The 21,509-nt window shown below is 49.0% G+C and overlaps 1 protein-coding gene across 2 annotated transcripts; it reads left to right on the forward strand.

The window, feature by feature from the left end:
• Positions 1-581: 581 nt before the first annotated feature.
• Positions 582-20,326, forward strand: FFAR4 (free fatty acid receptor 4). 2 transcript variants are annotated; one of them, XM_060125807.1, is made up of 3 exons: positions 582-1,187; positions 8,968-9,096; positions 18,939-20,326. In XM_060125807.1, the coding sequence occupies exons 1-3, from the start codon at positions 621-623 to the stop codon at positions 19,326-19,328; spliced, it is 1,086 nt and encodes a 361-aa protein (XP_059981790.1). In that variant the 5' UTR covers positions 582-620; the 3' UTR covers positions 19,329-20,326. The 2 variants fall into 2 exon arrangements, with proteins under 2 accessions (XP_059981790.1, XP_059981791.1); XM_060125808.1 differs by having other exon boundaries at positions 19,607-20,326.
• The last annotated feature ends 1,183 nt before the right edge of the window (positions 20,327-21,509 follow it).

Consider the following 21,509-nt stretch of genomic DNA (forward strand, 5'->3'; position numbering starts at 1 on the left):
TCCATTTATAGATTTTAAAAAAACAAGGGCACAGAGAGATGAACCAATCTACCCAGTCACAAGTTACTAAGCAATGATAAACAGCTGGTTCCCTTGCCCCCCAAAAAGATCTGGGCCCATTGCAAGGATTTATCCGCAGACCCGTGAGACTTCTCTGGTGAAGCCTGAAAAGCACAGGCCAAAATTATCTCACATTTTGCGATCACAGGTCCAGCTCCGGCACTCCTAAATCAGTTTTAGCTAAATCAGTGGATTAAGGTCATCCTCCGGGTGCCCCTGGAGGATGAACGGGGCTGGGGAGGCCTTGGGGGGTTTCTGGGGGTTCACTAGGTGGGGTTTCAGGGCCGCTCGGGCGCTCCTTTTCGGCCCGAGAGCGGCCTCTGCCTGGGCTGCCGCCTCCCTCCCAGCCTGGGTGTTACCAGCCGGCGTTGCCGGTACTTCCTCGTTCCCGCGCGCGCCCCAGGCTTAGCTCGCAACGCCCAGCGCCGGCGCTGCTCAGGCGGGAGGGGGCCAGAGGGGAGATGTCGCAACCGTCTCCCTCCCTCTTTCCCCGCCTTCGCACTCAGTCACCTCCCAGATGAGCCCGCTCGCAGACGGCTGCGGGCCGCGGTGTGCCCGGCATGTCCCCTCAGTGCGCGCAGGCGGCGGGCATTGGGCCCGCGCGCAGCCTGGAGCGGACCAACCGCACCCGCTTCCCGTTCTTCTCCGATGTCAAGGGCGACCACCGGTTGGTCCTGAGCGCCGTGGAGACTGTGGTGCTGGCACTCATCTTCGCGGTGTCGCTGCTGGGCAACGTGTGCGCCTTGGTGCTGGTAGCGCGCCGACGGCGCCGCGGCACCACAGCCAGCCTGGTGCTCAACCTTTTCTGCGCGGACCTGCTCTTCACCAGCGCCATCCCGCCCGTGCTGGCCGTGCGCTGGACAGAGGCCTGGGTGCTGGGCCCGGGTGCCTGCCACCTGCTCTTCTACGTGATGACCCTGAGCGGCAGCGTCACCATCCTGACGCTGGCGGCAGTCAGCTTGGAGCGCATGGTGTGCATCGTGCGCCTGCGGCGCGGCGTGCGGGGCCCGGGGCGGCGGGCGCGGGCCGCGCTGCTCGCGCTTATCTGGGGCTACTCGGCATTCGCCGCGCTGCCCCTCTGCATCTTCTTCCGCGTCGTCCAGCAGCGGTTCTCCGGCGCCGACGAGGTGAGCGCCGGGGTGTGCACGCGGGGCAGGTGTCCGGGAAAGGCTGGCAGGCGGGTTGCGCCGGAAACGGTGATCTGGGATGGTCATTAACAAAAACAACAAAACAATAATAGGCCGTTTGCTGCATTTAATCGTTGTGTCACCGTGCGCGGCACTAAGTTTTATCTGTGAAATGTCACTGTGACCCTACGATGTAGATCTCATAAACGCCCTCCAAAACGTTGTAAGTGGAGCCCCCGTAATGCCTGTAAAGTGCACTGACTATTGAGAGATTAATGGGGTAAGGGGCTTAGCGGCCAGACAGACCGAACTAGGGGACCCGGAATGACTGATCACATTATAGTTAATTCTGCTTTCTCGCAGTACTCTTATTATCACACCTATTTACAGATGAGGAAGCTAAGGTACCCAGAGAGTAACTTGCTCAGGGTGTCTCAGCCTTAGCGCGAGGAGGAGCTAAGATCGCGCTCAGCAGATTCAGTGCGGGCCGGATGAGGGTCCTGCTTTGAGAATCGCGGGCAGGTGTGTGTGAATGGGCCGGGGAGAAAGGGCTTTGTTGACCCAGAGACCCCGGACCTAGTGCTGCCTCTAGCGGGGCTGTGACTTCCCCTCCGGAGCCTCAGTTTTTCCAACTGCAAGACGGAAAGATTAGACTAGACCATGGGATCTTACCCTGGGAGCTTTGAATGAAGAGTGCCTTCAGAGTATCTTGGACGCCCCAAATGTTCCGAAGATTCCAGAGGCTGAGCCCATAAGCGTTATTCTGGGCACCGCACCCAGAGTTGTCATTAGGATCATTGCGGGGGTCCAGGATCTAAAAAAGATTCTGCGCACAGTTCATGACATTGGCTCGAGGCTATTCCTGTCCCGCGGTACAGAATTGCGGGCGCAGGTTTGTTCTCTTTGCCGCCCTGTGGCGCCGCTGCCGGGTTTGCGCGCGGAGATTCCCCCGGGACACCTGACCTGGACAGTGGCCGGCGGTTCTGGCTGTTATCGCGGTGTTAGGTTCTGTGGGCCTCGCGGGGAGGGCCAGGGACAGAGGTACGTACGCCCCACGGGAAGGCGCGAGTCTTGAGGCTCAGCCTCCTGGAGTGTCTGCCCGAGGCTGGGTTCTCCGCCCCGTTCCTTTTCCCTACGACAGCAGTCGCTGGTTTTCTGGCCGTGGGACACTAAAGCTCAACCTTGGCCCTAGGAAGGAGTGTGGGGCCTCCCAGCAGAAATCACAGTCCCAAAGAGAGCCCTAAGCAGTGACCAGAAGGGGTGGGAGGGCCGGGAGGGAGGGGGGAAGGCGTCTAGCTATGAAGGTAAACGTAGACTGACGTGAACGCAGAAGAGGGCTTCTCTGGACGTTTCCCAGACTGGTCTCTCACACAGGCCTTTCACTGGGGACAGAAGTCTGCATCCTGTGTGATATATATATATATTGTTTTTAACACAAATCAAACCGAAAAGTCTCTGGGGGGCTGGGATTCTGCTATCCGTCTTTTGATTTTTTTAAGTTATTCTCTCACTGAGTTACAGTGTTTCTGTATTTTTCACAGACTTGAGGGATTTCACAGAACTCAAGGAATTAAAACGCATAGAACATACCTTAAGGATATCTTATGTTTCCAGACAGGTATCTTTGTGCCTCCCCCTTTTACAACTGTTTTAGGTACACTCTTACTTAACTGGAAAATAACACTAAAAAATGAGGCTATTGTCACCTCCCAGCCAAAAACCCAGACTAAAACTTCTTGCTGACGTGGACACGGGGGTTGTTTGAGTGAGAAGGGCTTCGCAGAGATGCAGGACCTTCCGTGCCTTGCCACTCTGTATTTTACCCCAGGTAGGGCATCTGTGGAGGTTGGAGCCCTACACAGCACTTCCAGAATGACTGCAGTTTTACCGTAAGGTGCTTCCGTGGAGGTCTGTGTTGTGGTGGCCTTCCCTCAGTCCCCCTTGGGGCTGGGCTCACAGACCCCTCTTGTTTCAATGCAGAAACACCTCCTTGGTCTTAAGAGCCTTTGGAGAGGGATATGGGGAAAGTCACTGGGAGAGAATGGGTCCACACAGCATCTCAGAAGATGAGGGGCCAGGTGAGCTGGCTGCAGGACCCCTGTTCCCTGAAATTAGTAGAGGTGGGGCCGGGGAGCTTGTAAGGAAAAATTGGGACAGTCCTTTCCAGCTCTCCATCCTCTGTCTTTTCCCCTACCTGCCCCTCAGCCCCCAACACACACATATCCACACCTGCCAGTAAGCCAACAAACAGAAAACTCCTGGTTCCTCAAGGGCCATGACCTGAATATGTAGGAAACATCTTACTTTATAGGTGGGCCTATAAAGGGCCAAGTGAGGCTCTGCAGTTAAAGAAATAAGTTGAAAAGACTGAGAAATAGCAGGGGGGAGGGGGTGGGGCCATTGAAAAAAAAGAGACAGAGAAGGATCTAGTCTAGACTGAATTGAGACTCACATTTAAAATTAGCAAATGCTTGTTTTCTCAATCCTCTACTCCCAGCTTCCTGGCTGTAGATTCTGCCTGCCCGCTCCTACTTGGACACTAAATATGGAGGTTTTGGATGGGGGGACATTTTCCTACCCAAACCACCAGCTGAGAGAACTAACTAAACCCAAGCGCATGCTGGCTCTCTCCCCTCAAGGAGCACTGGCCGGGAAACAGTGCCTCTCAGAGTTTTCTGTTTATCTGAGCTCCTCCCACAAAAAACCCCCCAAGAACATGATTACCTTTGTCCGTTTGGGCAGTGAGTACCAAGCAGTCAGGGTGACCAGACTCTCTCAAACTTAGATGAAATGATAGGCTAGAAAATGCTAAATAATTTGGTATTAGGAATGCAGGCTTTGGAGTCAGATGTTCTGAGTGAATCTCATCTCTGCCATTTAGGAGCTGTGAGCCAGAGGCAAGTGGTCTCATCTCTCTATACCTCACTTTCCTCATTTGCCAAATGGGCACAATAACAGTATTAACCTTATAGGATTACTGTGGGGATGGAAGTTCAGTAAATGAGCTAACACCTGGCACCCACACAGTTAAGCGCTCAAGAGTTGCCAGCTATTATTAGTTTCCTTATCTTTGGTTATAAATATTTTAAACATTTTTCAAACAGTACAATTCTTCTGATTGCGGTAATAAAAGACTGCCTTTTTTTTTTTTTTTTTTTTTTTTAAGACTGCCATTTTAAGAGGGTGGACACATCCTAGCAACTTAGACATCTCAGCCGGGTCAGCTCAGCCTTTGCCAGCGGGATTCCTGCCTGTGTATGCTGTGGCCCTGGTGGGGCGTGACCCTCATTGGCAGGTGGGGAGGACTGTCCACCCTGGTCAGAGTGTGCTGCCCATTGATTCTGCAAACACTTACTGAGCACCCCTCCCTCCTGCCCCCGCCGTGAGCCACACGACCGAGACACCATCCTTCTCTTCAAGGAGGGGCCTGTGCATCACGCAGATTCTGGTCCCAGACCCTGCACAGTTCGGTAACCCCACAGTAGCCCCACGAGTTGGTGTTCTCTTGTTTATTTTCTGAAGGAGAAGATGCCTGTAGTTACAGAATGGGCAAAGGATGGAAGCAGAAGTTAGCTGGGGTCTGTCTGTTCCTCCTGGTGCCTCTCCCATGAGTTCACACTTCCGGAGGAGCACTTGGTCCCACTGCTCTGCCCTGCCCCAGTTTAATACCAGGCCAATAATGCCGTCGTGTCCCTACTGAATGTGGATTGGCTAAGGAGACAAACAAGTTTCCTCACATTTGTTAATATTAGAGGATACTTTTAAGATATAGGAAAGTAAGTCCATCTCTTGCCATGGGTATGTTCTTTCTTCTCTTCTGGGAAGCTGATAGGAGAGGAGATACATAACTAGGATTCCTAGTTCCTTAAAATGACTTTGAAGTCTTCCATTTTGTTTGAAGAGGTGGGGCAGGGAGAACTAGTTACAAAGGTGTTCCCAAGGGTATTCCAGGAAGTGTCATTAGAGAAGCTGACTGGAAACAGCTGGAATCAGGTGGCATTTGCAAATGAGTCAGCCAGTGCGGGGAGGGGTCAGCACTTGAGCAGTGCCTGTAGATAGATGTCCCCCATCCACAGGAAAGTCTTCCTGGAAAAGAATGAGTGACGTGGGGGACTGGAGGGACATCACAGGCAGAGGAGATAGCCCACAATGTTGGCAAGAGATGGTGCTGGAAGGGTTGGTGGGGGTCAACTAGAGAAGGGCCAGTTACACACCCTTTAGGGCGTTGGGACTTAGGAGGTGAGAGATGGCCTGGTCTGTGGTCTGTGGGGGGAGGGGGAGCAGTGAGAATGAGCTTGTGGTGGGTTGGATAGCTCTTAAGGCAGAACCTAGGAGTTCCCTCTGAGTGGAGAGGGAAGAAGAAGGTGGAAGGCCAGCACTCAGGTATCTGACAGCTTGGAAAATGGTGGCTCCGTGCCCGGAGTTGATGATGCAGGAGGTGGAATCTTTGGGGTGGGACACTGGAGGCTAGAAGTGCCTGTGAGGCATCCTACAGAGATGCACTCAGGGCAGTGGGGCCAGTCTGGGGTTCAGGAGAAGACTGGCTGGAAAGAGGAGATTGCAACAGCATCTGCAAAAAGCCACCATGGAAATGGGTGAGACTGCTGGGGAGAGATGGAGCTTGGGATGGGAATACCAGTCACGGCCAACCACACTTCACACCATTGTACATGGCCTCCCATCTACATCCTTTCTGGTCCAGACACTGAGCTCCAGCTTCCCCATTCCCTTGACTGAAGCCCCATCCTTCCACGCACAGCTGACACAACCCCTCCTGGATGCCCCTTTCCCGGTGACTCCACAATCCCATCACCTATAGCTCTCTGGGCTTGCCGCTCTGTACTGAAGTTTCCTAGCGCTTTTTTCCCTCCCTGACTGTAGCATAGCCTCCTTTCCCATCCTCACTGTAGCTTCACAGTGGCTTAGTCACTATGGCTTGAGTCAGCGAGGGGTTGGACAAATAGATTAAAGGACACTGTTACCGGCTCAGCCAGCTCTGCTTCTGTAGTTCAGTAACAAAGCAGGCCCAGCACTTTCGGTTTTCAAATTTCCTTTTTATTTTTTTTATAAATTTATTTATTTTTATTTATTTATTTTTGGCTGTGTTGGCTCTTCGTTGCTGCGCGCAGGCTTTCTCTAGTTGCGGTGAGCGGGGGCTACGCTTTGTCGCGGTGCGCAGGCTTCTCATTGCAGTGGCTTCTCGTTGCAGAGCACGGGCTCTAGGCGCATGGGCTTCAGTAGTTGTGGCGCATGGGCTTCAGTAGTTGTGGCGCATGGGCTTCAGTAGTTGTGGTGCATGGGCTTCAGTAGTTGTGGCTCGCGGGCTCTAGAGCGCAGGCTCGGTAGTTGTGGTGCACGGGCTTAGTTGCTCCTCGGCATGTGGGATCTTCCCAGACCAGGGCTTGAACCTGTGTCCCCTGCATTGGCAGGTGGATTTTAATCACTGCTCCACCAGGGAAGCCCGATACTTAATTTTCTGGAGTGTATCTCTCCAGTCTTTTCTATGCCTGTGTGTGTGAGTGTGTGGATAGGTACCTTTTCATTCGCACCTACACATTTTCTTTAACAATATGAGGCTAATGCAGGCAGATTATTTAAGGATCTATATTTTTGTCCCTAATGTAGCGAGAACACCTTGCTCTATCATTACACAGTCTTCTACAAAATCTTCTTAAGCCTGGAGAGGGTTAGGCAGACATTCTGGAGAGGGTTTTCAGAAAGAGTTGGGAGTTCTTGGGGGTTTTAAGAAATGCTTCTGGGGTCATCTGTTTCTCTGCCCTCCCTCCCTGTACATTTTCCCATCACAAGCATAAGAATTAGAGACTGGGCTTCCCTGGTGGCGCAGTGGTTGAGAGTCCGCCTGCCGATGCAGAGGACACGGGTTCGTGCCCCGGTCCGGGAAGATCCCACATGCCGCGGAGCGGCTGGGCCCGTGAGCCATGGCCGCTGAGCCTGCGTGTCCGGAGCCTGTGCTCCGCGATGGGAGAGGCCACAACAGTGAGAGGCCCGCGTACCGCAAAAAAAAAAAAAAAAAAAAAAAAAGAATTAGAGACTAAGTCACACTCAGGGCTGGAATCTGTTTCCTTCTGTTTGCTGCTTCAACATTTCTGCTGATCTGTGTTGCCCACCCAATGCACTGGAATAAGGGGTCCCTGGTGGGTGGAGGTCTGAGTACAAGCATAGGCTACCTGGATTTCCCAAAGAGCTGTGGTCACTGCCCTGTCAATATTCAGAAGATCCTTGAGAGACACAAATTTCTTTCCAATCACCAAAATGTAGAAAGCTCTAATAAACTTTATTCCATCCGGTGTGCACAGTGGGGGTGGGGATGAAGGAACAAGTTTTTAGAATGTCCAGTGCATTTGTAAACTGTCTAAACAAAACAGGAAAAGGAAGCAACATTCTCACCCCCAGCACCCTCTCAGGGTACAAATATAACTAAAGCATTCTTCCCTGCCTGACTTGCCTTAGCGGTTTTGGTAGGTTCCGGGATACCCTCTATAACCACTCAGCTCTTTGGAGATGATTAAAAAGGACTACATCTTTAGGGTTTTAGACTATTATTTTAGGAGGAAATTTCTAAGCTTTAGCTTCCTCCTCTGTGTGATGGGAAAAATAACTATGCATTTCAATAAGGTTGTGATGAACATTCCATGAGATAATGTATGTAAAGTGTTTCCTGGCAAAGAATAAATGCTCAGAGAATTTTAGATACTGAATAGGAAAAGGAGTGACTATTAGACTCTATTTTGAGTTTGACCATGCAATTATGATACACGTTGGGAAATGATAAAAATTCTTTGCCTTTGCTTAGTATAGCATTCAATAAATATTGGTTAAATGAATGAATAAATGAATGATGCTATGAATAATGATACTACTTCTGGACCGTGGTTAAGATGCCTTGTCCACCAGAAATCAATAATGTGGTCTTTTTACACAGAATATGCTCTTTAAAAATCTGTTCTATGTGTCCAGAAGTGTGTGGGGCTCTTGTTTTCTAAAGAGTTTTGTCCTATAGTCAAGCAGGCGCTGGAGGTTTGTGTTTGGGAGGATAAATAGATCTCTTGTCATTGACCTATTTGTTCATTGGAAAAAATTGTTGCAGCAGCTTAGTAACTATCCAGTGAGGTCTGGGAACATGTTTTGGGGTTTGTAGTTAGTGTCAAACATTTGAATTCAACGCAGCATAGTGACAGCGGCAAGGTCACAAACCTGCACGCTCTTCTGCCCCATCCAGTGGTTTTACATCCTGATGACCGTGGCTGCACCTTCACTCTGGGGCTGTTGCATTCTCCCCTGGAGGAGGGGCACACCTCACTCCAGGTTTTATATGTTTGCATGTAGCACATCACTTCTAATCTATGTAAACTTACAGGGGTCAGATTTTTCCCCTGTAAAATGAAGGTCTTGGAAGAGAAGGCTCAAGGGCTCTTTGCAGCTCAGCCCAGGGAAGTGGAAAGAGCACTGGACCTGGAGTCATGCCTGGGAACTGACTCTGGGTCTTCCCAGCCTGGGACCCTGAGGCCCACGTGCCTCCCTTGGAGAATGGGAATAATAATTATGGTGATTCTGAGGGTCAGAGGGGAATGACTTGTAAGTGGGGTTGTGTGGGCAATGGAAGGGGGTCGGGGGTTTCTTGTCATACCAGTTGTGTAACAGCAAAACACAACAGGGTAACACAACATTGTAACAGTGCCAGGTAACCCCACCTGGGGCTGAGCTAAAGGCCAAATAAGAAGCCAGCATTAAATGACCTTCTCTTCCTTTTTGTAACTAGGAAATTCCGATTTGCACACTGGTTTGGCCCAGCATTGCCGGAGAAATCTCCTGGGATGTGTCATTTGTTACTTTGAACTTCTTGGTACCAGGACTGCTTATTGTGATCAGTTACTCCAAAATTTTACAGGTATGTTTGCTTCAAGCGCTGTGGCTGAACTTCACTCAGGCTTGGGGTATTTCAGATGAACCTTAGCATTTCCAGGTCAAAATTTACCTTAGAATTCGCACCAGCCCAATCCTGGTTCACTGCCCAGATCCATCCCTCTGCAACGCTGAGGGACAAAAGTTTGGTCTTTTTTAAAAAGTTATATCTATGTGACTTTTATTATTATCATTTTTTTTGCTGATCACTAAAGTAATACAAGCTCATTATAAAAAATTAAAGACATAGAAATGTGTAACACAGATACTAAAAATCTGGTTTACCCCCACTGTTGACAATTTAAAGTACATTTTTTCAGGTTATTTTTCTTATAAATTTATATATATATACATATTTCTATGCAATGTGAGTATGTATATCTGTGTACATATAAACACATATACGTATATATATGTGTGTGTGTATATATATATATATATAATGAACCATATAAAATGGTCAACTATAAAATATCAACTATTACCATGGTTCAACCCAATGTTTTTTTTTTAGATTTGAGATAATGCTATCTGCTTTGTAACTTCCTTTTTTTGATTAGCACTGTATCATAACATCCTTCCATATCGGTTCCTATATCTCTGCCTCATTATTTCTAATGGCTTCATGGTTCTCCATCATATAGTTGTGACGTAATTTATTTTATGGGCTTTTGGGTTGTGTCCATTGTTTCCCCATCACAAACAGCAGTGTGGTGATAAAGAATGTACACTTTTAAAAACTTGTATTGGAGTACAATATAAATACAGAAAAGCACACCCAGCATACACACACAGCTCACAAATTGACCACACTCCCAGAAACAGCTCCCAGAAACAGAATGAGAAACAGAGCATACGAGAAGCCCCTCCTCTATCCCTCTAATTGCTACCCCCCACTCTCAGGGCATGTGCCTTGTAAAAGTGCACTGCAACAGGAAATGATCTCTATCTTCAATGTGACTATGTACAGGGACATAAAAAAGACTTGCCAGCCTCTTTCTTACCCCTTGAGGCAGCATATTTGCATGCGAGGTGCTGGCCCAGGCAGATGGCATCTACATGTGTTCATGCTCATTTCAGAAGATTTAATGCGAAACGCTTGAGTCCTCTCCTAGGTTCACTGTTGTTGAATCTTGGTTTTATAGCATATAATGCGTCATATGGCGAACAAGCAGGTTGAAGTGGGGCCCTTAGGTCCTGCTTGCTGTCTGGCCACTGTTATGGCCCTTTTGTTGTAGCTAAAGATCTGTGACCTTCTTAGATGCTTTAGAACCCAAAGCCAGGCCAACCTCCATCCGAGTCTTCTAATCTCTGGATCCTGTGTGAGACGGCCCCCCCATGTTAGTCCCTAGACTCTTCCCCACCAGTTGACTTGTGACCTGTTTAAGTGACGTCCCACCTGGGGCTTGTTCAAGGGTATGAGGCAGATTTGGGCCTGGAGCTGAGGTCTGTAAAGTGCTTGCAGTGGGAGCCTGGTATGTGTAAATGCCATGTAAGCGTTAGTTACTATCATTATGTTAAAAGAAAAGAAGGGAGGGAAAAAGGAAGAGAAATGGAGAATGAATTTTTAAAAAATTATTTTAAAAATATTTATATGGTGTTTACAATGTGTCAGGAATTCATTTAATCCTAACCAGAATTACAGATGAGGAAACCAAGGCACAGAGAGGTTAAGTAACTTATGAAAGGGCACACAGCTCATAAGCAGCAGTATCAGGACTTAAACCCAGGCAGTCTGGTTCCAGAGTCCCAACACTTTAATTCCTCAGACATTTGTTAAGAATTTGCTCTGTGCAAAGTGTTGTTGGGGAGTAGAGATTGGTCAAGAGTAAGCAAGTCACATTCTCTATCTAGAAGGAGCTTTAACACAAGAAAGGGAAGGGGGAGACAGACAAAGGTGCTGCTATTCAAAGCAGTGAAACCCTGAAACACATTAAGGAGTGATACTGAGGCTTAGTTTGAAAACACTTTGCAAATTGTTAAAAGAGAAAAAGGAGGGAAAAGGGAGAAAAAGCAAAGGGCCATAAAAAACACGGAGACCAGAAGGGGTTATTTTAATGACCTGCCTTTGAGTCCTGAATCTGCCCCTTACTTGCTGTGTGGCCTTGGCAAGTTACTTACCTTCTCTGAACCTCTGTTCCCTCATCTGCAAAATAATGATCAAAAGTCCAACGGTTTAAGATTTTTGTGAGATACGTAGGAGATACTCCTGGTGGGACTATGGTGAGTGTCATGCCTGCCTGTAGCAGGGGATGAATAAATTACAGCTGTTGTTAATTGTTAGGCGAGACTGTTCCTCTAATCCTCTCACAGCATGCTGGGAAGAGGTACTGCTGAGATTTTTGAGAGAATAAACAGCAGGGCCCAGATTTGGAGCACCGCAAGAACATGGGACTGGCCCTAGAGCAGAGCTGACTGGCTAGATGAGGGCTGGGCAGAAGCTGGCTGTGGCATCCGACCTCTCCTGCTTGGGCAGTCCCACTCCTGAGTCCCTTAGAGGCAAGAGGGTTCTGATCTGTCCCTTTTCACTCGTGCCTCATGGTTCTCAGCCACCTTCTGAGGAAGGACTGACTTATTCTATGGAAAGGATATTCTTTTCCTCGGGCCAGGGCCCACCTGGAAACATCCTAGGAATCCTCGAGCCCTGATGTGTCCTCTTATCCGTCTGCCTCTAACTGCAGTTCCAGACACTTTGCCTATAAACTCACGGCCAGCCTTCCGTTCTTCCCATCCCAGACCTCAGGACAGCTCCTGGATGAATCGAGTGTCTATCGTGACTCACAGTTATGAAATGGTGCTCTGAGCAGTGAGTCAATGATATAATTTAGATCCCATCACTTCCCTCACAGATGGAGGAAAAGCTAAAACCCTCACCTTAAGGCCCTGTGTGATCTGTCCCCTGCCTGCCCCTCTCGCCTCATCTTCTCCCCCTCCCTCGTGTCCTTGGGGCTCTTTCTCACACACGCCAACACACTGCTGCCTCAGGGCCTTTGCACCTGCCATTTCCTCTCCTGGATCTCTCCCCGCCCAGACTTCTGCATGGGCCACTCCCCCACTTAATTTAGGTCTCTGCTCAAAAGGCTCTTCTCCAGAGATTCCCCATCATTCTCTAGTCCCTGATCCTGATTTATTTCTCTTCAAAGCACTTCCAACCCCTGTCAAATTCCATTTGTGTGTATTTACTTGCATATCATCTGTCTTGCCCACTAGAATGCAAGCTCCCTGAAGGCAGAGACTTTGTTTTGTTTACTGCCATAGTCCTGTGCCTAAAACAGAGCCTGGCTTATTCATTGTAGGGGCTTAATAAACACTCATTGAATGAGTAAGACACAAACTTTGATCACACTGAAAGGGCCAACAGCACCTTCTCCTTTGGGACAGTGGGAAAACCACTGGACAAAGAGTCACGAGCCCCGGATTCTAGTCCAAGCTTTATTACTGTGTGACCTTAGGCAAGTCGCTTAATGAATGTGGGCCTCAGTTCCCTCTGGAGCCAAATGGGCCTCAGTGAATCATTTAACACAATAAAATGAGAATTGCAGATATGATAGTGCTTTGAACAAACTGTTAGACTTTAATATGAAAGAGATCTAATGTGATTTTGAAAATTGCAACATTAATGCAAATATAAGACTTTCAGAAGATTACTTTCCACCCCACTGGCAAAACTGACTATTGCCCATATCCCAGGAGGACTATTACATTTGTTCTCACTCTGCTCCTGTTTGTAACTTGGAAGCTGGTAAGCTGCCAGGTGGAGAGCCTGGGTGGGGCCGCCTAGCTTGCGTCTCTCTTCCTCTGAAGATACTCATAACTCAGAGACCCTGAATTAGCCTTTCTGCTGAGCTTTTTCTATCAAGAGCAAAACTCTGTAAAATCAATTGAACATCAATATTAATTAGCTATATTCATAGAGACACAATTAGCAAATCATTTGAAACCATAGGACAGATAACTACACCACCGACCCTTTTCCCACCAGCCCTACCTCTCACCTGTCACTGCTGCCTCTAACTCAGGTAACCATCTCTAGGCCTGAGAAATGTCTCTTTCAAATCACCCTGACTTTTATTCCTCACAAGCAGAGTGTCCCCTAAAGCGTTCTCTAGAACTCCATGGGATGTTAGATGTTTGAAAGGGTTCTATGATCAAAGGAGTTTGGAAAATGCTGGGTTAATTAAAGTTAAATGGGTTTCTTTGCTGCAGGCCTTCTCAGAGCCTTTATTATGCTCATGAACTTTGAGACTCTCCATCTCTGGAATAGAGTAGGCAGCATTGCTAAACCTGACTGCAGACCGCCTTTTCCGCACAGAGCTCTCTCTGGGCTGGTGCTCCACAGACTCTCCTTTGGGAACCGCCATTCTCAAGCCCCTACCCTGGTTGCTGGCTCTGCCCTGGGTGAGCACTGAGAGGAGGCTTCACCGGGGCTCTTTTTTTCTGGGGCTGCTTCAGTTGCTCATGGCAATGGCCTTTTCCACCCTCTGCCTTCCCTGCTTCCTCTTTCCTCCTGACTCAGGCGTGCTCTACATCTCCAGTGGCTTTTTCCTATCAACAGTTTCCCAGGGTAATAGTCTCCAGGCCACTTCTCAGTGCCTTTGATCAGGCTGACCATGCTTGCTGGTGGGGCTTGGTTTATATTGTCACCCAGTAACCAGCACCATGGCAGGCTTTGTGACAGCTTATAGGTTTCTTGGTCCCCCTCTCCCTTCACCCCCAGGCCCCTCACCACCCAAACACTAGAATGGAAGTGCGGGGTGGGCAGTGCTACCTTGTTTCTTGCTGTGCATCCAGCACCTGTAGGAGTGTTGGCCATATAGTAGGGACTCAGTAAATATGTGTTGAATGACAGAGTGAGTGTCTGGCCTGAAGTTGGAAAACCTTCATCTATCTCAGGGCTTAACTGGGAAGTGAAATCCCTTTCGACTAAATGTGAAGGTCTTGGGTAGTGAACACGTGGCCCTTCCTTTCTCCATGCCTGGATCTCATTCCCCAGCTTTGGGGCCTTCTTGCCGGTGATGGAAGGGGAGGTTGGTCCTCTGGAAGGATGGAGTCTGTTGTCTGATGATTCTAATAGGGAGGCTGTGGATTGACCAAGCAGCCCTCAGAGGAGACCCAACCCCAGGGGCTGGAGCTGGGTCAGTGGGAGCGACCTCTCCCCACATCCACCTGTCCGCGGCTGTGGTCTGGTGGCGTGGGGTGACAGAGGGATGTGGGGTGGGGAGAAGCTTTGCTCGTAGCCTTCAGATGCTCATGTGAATGTGAAGGCAGAGAGTCTCAGGCAATTTAAAAGTGACTTTTCAAAGGACTGGGGGAGAAACTCCAAGCCTCTTGTCCTAGATGAGTAGTTCTCATACTTTAGTGATTGAGAATAACCTGGGGAGTTTATAAAAAGTGCGGACTCCTAGGCCCACTCAGACCCACAGAATCAGAGTGTCTGAAGGTGTGCCAAAGCATTTACATTTTATGGAGTGCCAGTGACCCTGATGGTGGTGGCCGTGGGCCACGTCCCCGGGAGCTCTGTCCTCTGTCCTGGTAGTGGCAGTGGTGTGACTGGCGGTGAAGAGCATACCCCCTGAGGTACCCTTCCCCCACTTGACCGTGAGGCCTTGAGCAAGTCACTTCACCTCTCAGGGCCTCCGTCTCTTGTCCCCAAAATGAGAGCATACCCCACAGGCTTGTTTTAAGGATTAAAGTTAATCCTCAAAAGTTTATCGAGCTTTTAATTTGATCTAAAAGCACACCAAGCATTCAGTGTAATGCCAGAGACACTTTAAACCCTGAACAAAAGTCGACTTGTCATCTAATGTGGGGAAGGGAGCAGGGAGGAGCTGCATTTTATTATAATGGGCCCATTTTCCTTCTCACTCCCTCAAAGAGCTGTGGGAACTGCGGATGGAAGGAAATAGGGTAGCATCAGTCAGTGCTAAAAAAAGAGCCAAGCACATGTTCACTTGGCCCGTGAGTCAGTTGTTTTGCTGTCTGCTCACGGTCATTGTCAGACACTTGCCAGAGCCCTGGACCACAGCAGCCACAGGGCTGCCCAGCCCCAGGGAGCTGCAGTCTGGTGGGACTCAGAGGTAAGAATGATGCTTCAACATCTACCGTAGAATATGTGGCAAGTGCCACGTGAGTACCTGAAACAAAGCGCTGCAGGATGCCAACGGCAGATGAACCAGGATGCCCTCCCGGAGTCCCTGGCATTAGAGCTTGGAGTTACAGGCTGGATGGAAGGACTTCCACTGACAGAGATATTAGAGGGTGGGAAGGAATTAGTTTAAGTTTAAGCATGGACTGGAGTCAGACTGCCAAGGTTTGAAGCCCAGCTCTGCAACTGCTTAGTTGGGTACTATTGGGCAATTTCCTTAACCTCTTTGAGCCTCAGTTTCCTCCTCTGTAAAATGGGGATCATCACTTATCTACAAAACAGAAATAGAGTTATAGATGTAGAAAACAAAATTATGGTTACCAGGGGGTAAGTGGAAAGAGGGATAGATTGGAAGATTGGGGTTGATATACACACACTACTATATATAAAGTAGATAACTAATAAGGACCTACTGTATAGCACTGGGAACTCTAGTCAGTACTCTGCAATGGCCTATATGGGAAAAGAATCTAAAAAAGAGTGGATATATGTATATGTATAACTGATTCGCTTTGCTACACACCTGAAACTAACACAACATTGTAAATCAACTATACGCCAATAAAAATTAAATTAAAATAAAATAAAATAAAGCAAAATAAAATGGAGATCATCAAAGTACATATGTCACAGAATCGTTGGGAGAATTTAAAGAGATAAACCAAGCGATATGTACAAGGATTTGGCACATAGTAAGTGCTCAATAAGTATGAACTTCCATCCACATCATTCATTCAAAAAATATCTAGAGAACTCCCTGGCGATCCAGTGGTTGACTCCCCACTTTCACTGCCAAGGGCCCGGGGTTCAAGCCCTGGTCGGGGAATGAAGATCCCGCAAGCTGCATGGTGAGGCCAAAAAAACCCCCAAAGAACCCCCAAAACAAAAACAAAAATCTAGAAGACACCGTACCAGGGACTCCATCCTTCTTGGCAGAGCAGTGTGGACAGCACTAGCAATGAGGCTGCTGTGGGAATCGTCCTCATGTGCCCACCAGGCTGCACTTAGCCTCCTCAGAAGTGGTGCCGTTTCCCCTGCAGCCCCACCCACCTGCCCCTGGGCAGCTGTTACCCTCCCCGGCCAATCATCCAACAGCTTTCACCTGAACACATATTCTAACTTTGATTCCACACAGCACCTTCCAGCTTAGATGCGCCAGTGTGGCTTTTAGCCTATGGGTCTGAGCAGTCACCCCACTGCAGAGCAGGGGGGCGGAAGTGGAAGGCAACTCCAGGAAGAGGGCTGGAGCCTTTTATGATGTCGCTCATCTTCAGCTCACCTGAGCTGGAGTTTCACAGATGGGGGCTTTGACCATTCATCATTAGTAGAGTGACCTTCAACAAGCTACTCAAATTTCCTGAGATTCAATTTCCTCATCTCTGGAGCGAAGATAATAATAGCACGAATCCAACGAGCAGTTTTGAAGATTAAATGTGACAATTTATGAAACAGATGCTTAGTACAGTGGCTGGCACACAGGGAGCCTTTCATGAAGCTCGGTGGTCCTGATTCCTGTTGTTCTTGGCGGGGAGTGGGTGGGAAGGAAGGGGTTCTGTTCATTCAGCATCTGTTGCCTGGGTCACCGTCACCTAGAAGTGGACCAAAACTACTACACAGAAACAGTTGTATTTAATCACAGGAAAATTAAATGGCTACCCTTTAATTAGCTAATTAGAAGTATTCTAAAGAGACTATTTTAAGCCATATTCGGGTCTTGGAGTTAATCTTGCCCCAAATTTGAATGATTCTGATTACTTTCTAATTGCTTCATCTCTTGAGATTCAATAATTTTAGGGGAATGGTCCTAGGAAGGCCCGGGCAGAGCTAATGAACGATAAGAGTTTTGGGGCTTCCCTGGTGGCGCAGTGGTTGAGAGTCCGCCTGCCGATGCAGGGGACACAGGCTCGTGCCCCGGTCTGGGAAGATCCCACATGCCGCGGAGCGGCTGGGCCCGTGAGCCATGGCCGCTGAGCCTGTGCGTCCGGAGCCTGTGCTCCGCAACGGGAGAGGCCACAACAGTGAGAGGCCCGCGTACCGCAAAACAAAACAAAAAAAAGAGTTTTGGCTATTAAAGTCTCCAGACATGTAAGCACTCACTGTGTGCCCAGCAGCCTGCTCCTGCAGCAGAAGCAGGACACAGGGCCAGACTAAGCAAAGGCAAGTTAGCAAAGCACCACGAATGTGGCAAGACATTCGGAATTGGATCTCTTACCTGGGACAGAGGTCACAGGCTGGAGCAAAGCATGTCAGGCTAGTGGGTGCCGGGCCCCATCGCATCCCAGGCTAACTGTGCCCCAGTCTGCGGCCACCTCCACCCCAGCCCATCCTCACCCCCTCACGCCCACCTCTTGGCACTGTTAAAGCTGAGCAGGTGATGGAGGACAGCAGGCCTTCTGCCTACTGGCTGTGCTTAGAGGAAAATTAGAATGAGGCGTAAGCGCGGGACTCTGTATGTATCCCCTGGGCAGTGTGAGCCTAAGCACTGGGGTCTTTAGAGCCTCTGGGGAAGCCCCACCTTCTCTCTCACGGACTCAGCTTCTGTGGGGCTTTTGCCCGCTGATGTGAACACTTCTAAGGCTCCTGTTTTCAAAGTACTTTGGCTAAACCCTCTCTCTGGAGGGCCTGTTTCTTCACCTGTAGAATGAAGGTGTGGAGTAGGCCTTGGCTACTCAAAGTGCGGTCCTCGGGGCATGCAAAATCAGAATCTACATTTAAATAAAATAGTGCTGAATGCCTCACAGGCAGAGTGAAGTCTGAGAAGTGCTGCTCCAACCATGCATGGGCCCATCTAGCTCCAACACTCTGGTTCTGAGATGTTATGAAGCATTTGTCTGTTCCAGAAATACTGTTTTTACGTGGGACAGTGGGGTGAGAGGACATGCAGGGCTTTATTTTAATCTGGTTAGCCTGCCTCAGTTGATGGGCCATATGTCCAAGGCTGCCCACAGCCAATTAGTAGCCAGCTTCTCTGATGGATGCTGAAGCAAGACCCTCTAACTGACCAGGAGAGACTGGGCAGAAGGTTCGGAGAGCAGTGCCTGCAAGGGCTCCTGAAAGAAGAGTCCAGAACACCCTTCTGAACCCATGTCACCAGAGTTGCCTCCTTGCCCACAATCCCTCTGCTCTAATTCTGACCCTGCTCATTAGTACAAAATATTAGAGGTCCTTTCAGTTCCACTGTTGAGAATTTATTCTCCTGATATGCTCATCTAGGTGTGCAAAGATAGGCACGAGGATGTTTATCCTACCAGCTGTCACCTCTCACCTGGGGGCATAAATGGGAAATGGTTTCAGTTTTTCAACACGTGTCACTAGCAGTGCTCTGGCCAGCTCCTCTTTCTTCCTGGGAAGGGGAGTCCTGAATGACACCTGAATCTGTGTTCACACATCTCTCTTCTAGACCATTGCATTCTGGCTTTGCACTTCCCCTCGTCAACACTATTTATAACACGGACGATCTGCCTTATTTCTCAGGAGGCCAGCTGACCTGCGCATCCTAAGCACGGGCAGCGAGCCAGGCCTCTGAGAAGGGAGCTCTCTCCGCATAAAGCCCAAAGCCAAGTAGTCCCAGTGCAGCGAGAACGGCAGATTCCAACTCCTGGGCCTCCTCTGCCCCTCCAGGATCAACACTGCCGATGTCCTGCCATAAACTGTGGCGCCGGCTCTGTTTTGTGTTCCTGCAGATCACGAAGGCGTCAAGGAGAAGGCTCACGACGACCCTGGCTTCCTCGGAGAGCCACCAGCTCCGTGTGTCCCAGCAGGACGTCCGGCTCTTCCGCACCCTGTTCCTGCTCATGATCTCCTTCTTCGTCATGTGGAGCCCCATCATCGTCACCATCCTCCTCATTCTGATCCAGAACTTCGAGCAAAACCTGGTCATCTGGCCGTCCCTCTTCTTCTGGGTGGTGGCCTTCACCTTTGCCAACTCGGCCGTCAACCCCATTCTCTACAACATGTCACTGTTTAGGAACGAATGGAGGAAATTTTTTCACTGCTTCTTCTTCTCAGAAAAGGGAGCCATGTTTACAGACACATCTGTCAGAAGAAATGATCTGTCTGTTATTTCCAGCTAGTTAGTTTTTCTCTGTAGGCGTCTATTTGTCACTCTCTGGCAAGCCATGGTGTGTTTTCAAAGGGAGTTCATTTCCAGGACGGTCGCACCAGGGTACCTGCTTTAAGAAAATGTAACCTATGCAAATGTACATTTACAGCACCAGTACATTGAGGGGTGATCATTCAGTATAACAATTCTATCCTTTATAAAAGTATTTGCTGTGGGTTCCTTTTCAATATGAACTTTTTCAGTGCGTAGTATGATTAAGTTTAATAATTTTTATTTGTAACTGTTCAGCAGTCTCATCTCCTACACGTAAAGCCACGCCTTGCCGGTTTCCTGAAGTGAGTCTTGGAACAGGTCCAGGACCCAGAATTTTCCTCTGAAGAGTCATGGCCACTCTAGCTCCCCACCCTGGATTTGCAAGGCTGCAGGATCATTCATTAACGTCAAGAGCGCTTGAGGAATTTCCAAGGAACAAGGATTTAATTTCCAAGGAATTAAAGGTGACTTTATTTTTCATTTATAAAGGGATGCCATGGACCCCTTTAGGAGAAGCTTTGTCGTGAAGTCAGAGAGGAGGTCGGATGACTGCAAACATTTGACAGTGAGAACAGGAGTGATTCCCTTCGTTGACCCACCTGTCAGATGCCTCTTAAGCACATGCTGTGGCCGGTGTTGTTGGTGGTGGGAATACAGCAGTGAACCAGACAGCCATGGCCCCTGCCCTCTCACGGAGCTTACTTATCTTCTAGGTGGGGGCAGTGAAAAACCAAACATAAGTCAGTAGACAATATAGTGTTATGGAGTGAATTAGCGTCGTGAAGAAAATGGGACAGTGATGGCAACTTAGATGCGGTGTTGAGGGGTCTGCGAAGACCGTTCTAAGGGGTATATTTGAGCCAAAAGGTAAACCACAAGAAGGAACCAGCCATGTGAATCCAAGGGAGTGGGGCTTTGCAGATGGAGCAGACGCTGGTGCTGGTGCAAAGAGGCTTGTGTACTTGTGGGAAAGAAAGAAGATAGGTGCAAACAAAGCAAGCTATTGGCTGAGCCTCCTGGATGCCGGGCAATGTCCTTGATGCCAAGACAGAGGGATGCTGTGCCGGAGACCATCAGTTGAGACCAGAGAGGTTACAGGGCTGGATTACACAGGGTCTGGGAGGCTGCCATAGAGAGTTTATTCTGTGTTCAGTGGGCAGCCACTGGAGGTTTGCAAGTGGATGCTGAAGTGACCTGCTCTACTGGTTGCTGTGCAGGGAATGAACTTTGTGGAGCAGGAATAAAGATGGAGACCAGTTAGGTGGCTGTTGAAGCAGAGAAAGAAGATGGGGAAGTTGGAGGTGGGTGGCATCCGTGGGGGATTGTGAGAAATGGTCTTGGGACATACTTTGGGAAGGCAGAGCAAACATGATGTATTGATGGACAGGATGCAGATTAGGAGGGAAAGAGAGGATTCAGGGGTGACTCCTGACAGTGATTGGATGGAGAGCAGGCAACAAAAATGGGGAAGACTAGAAGAATGGGAAATAGAAGGACCAAGAGTTTCATTTGGGGCATTTACACGTGAAACCCCAGTGAGATCCAGATGGAGAGCAGGCAGAGGGCTGCAGGGATGTGGGGTGTGGGCCTGAATATACAACGTTGGGAGTCACCAGATAGTGTTTGCAGATTTATGGCTTTATGAAATGTCCCTGGGAAGAGAGACAGAGAAGAAACCAGAGCCAGCGAGAACCCAGGGCTACGCCAGCACTTGGAGGTTGGGCCAGTGGCTGGAACAGTAGCTCAGGGCCTGGCACATAGGACATGCTCAACCAATCTTTGTCACCAAGTACATCAGAGCCAGTAGTTGTCTTTGCTGTGGAGTTTCTTGAGCAGCTTGCTTTTGAAGTAAGGTTTATTACAAGCTTGAGGACTAGAGGACAGGGATCTTTTGTTCATCTTTAGTTAATAAATGTGGTAAATTAAAGCTGCTTTTTGAAGTGATGTGTGGCTGTCTTCTGGGTCTCTGGGGTGACACCTGAAGGGCCAGGCTCTGATGGCCCCTGTTCCTTGTGAATGACAGGTAGAGCTTTCCTGTGCACGGTCCCCTGCCTTCCCCCTTTCTGGTGCGAGAACAAAGCACATTGATTTGGGGCCCCCAGGAGCCTCCGTGGCCCCCTGATATGCCAGCACCCACGCAGAGCTCTCCTCACACACG

Source organism: Lagenorhynchus albirostris, chromosome 16 (genome assembly GCF_949774975.1).
Source record: "Lagenorhynchus albirostris chromosome 16, mLagAlb1.1, whole genome shotgun sequence".
NCBI lineage: Eukaryota > Metazoa > Chordata > Mammalia > Artiodactyla > Delphinidae > Lagenorhynchus > Lagenorhynchus albirostris.

Coding starts and splice junctions, on each gene's coding strand:
- FFAR4 (XM_060125807.1), top strand. CDS start 621: ATGTCCCCTCAGTGCGCGCAGGCGGCGGGCATTGGGCCCGCGCGCAGC. Junction 1,188..8,967: donor GGTTCTCCGGCGCCGACGAG/GTGAGCGCCGGG, acceptor TTTTGTAACTAG/GAAATTCCGATTTGCACACT. Junction 9,097..18,938: donor GTTACTCCAAAATTTTACAG/GTATGTTTGCTT, acceptor GTGTTCCTGCAG/ATCACGAAGGCGTCAAGGAG.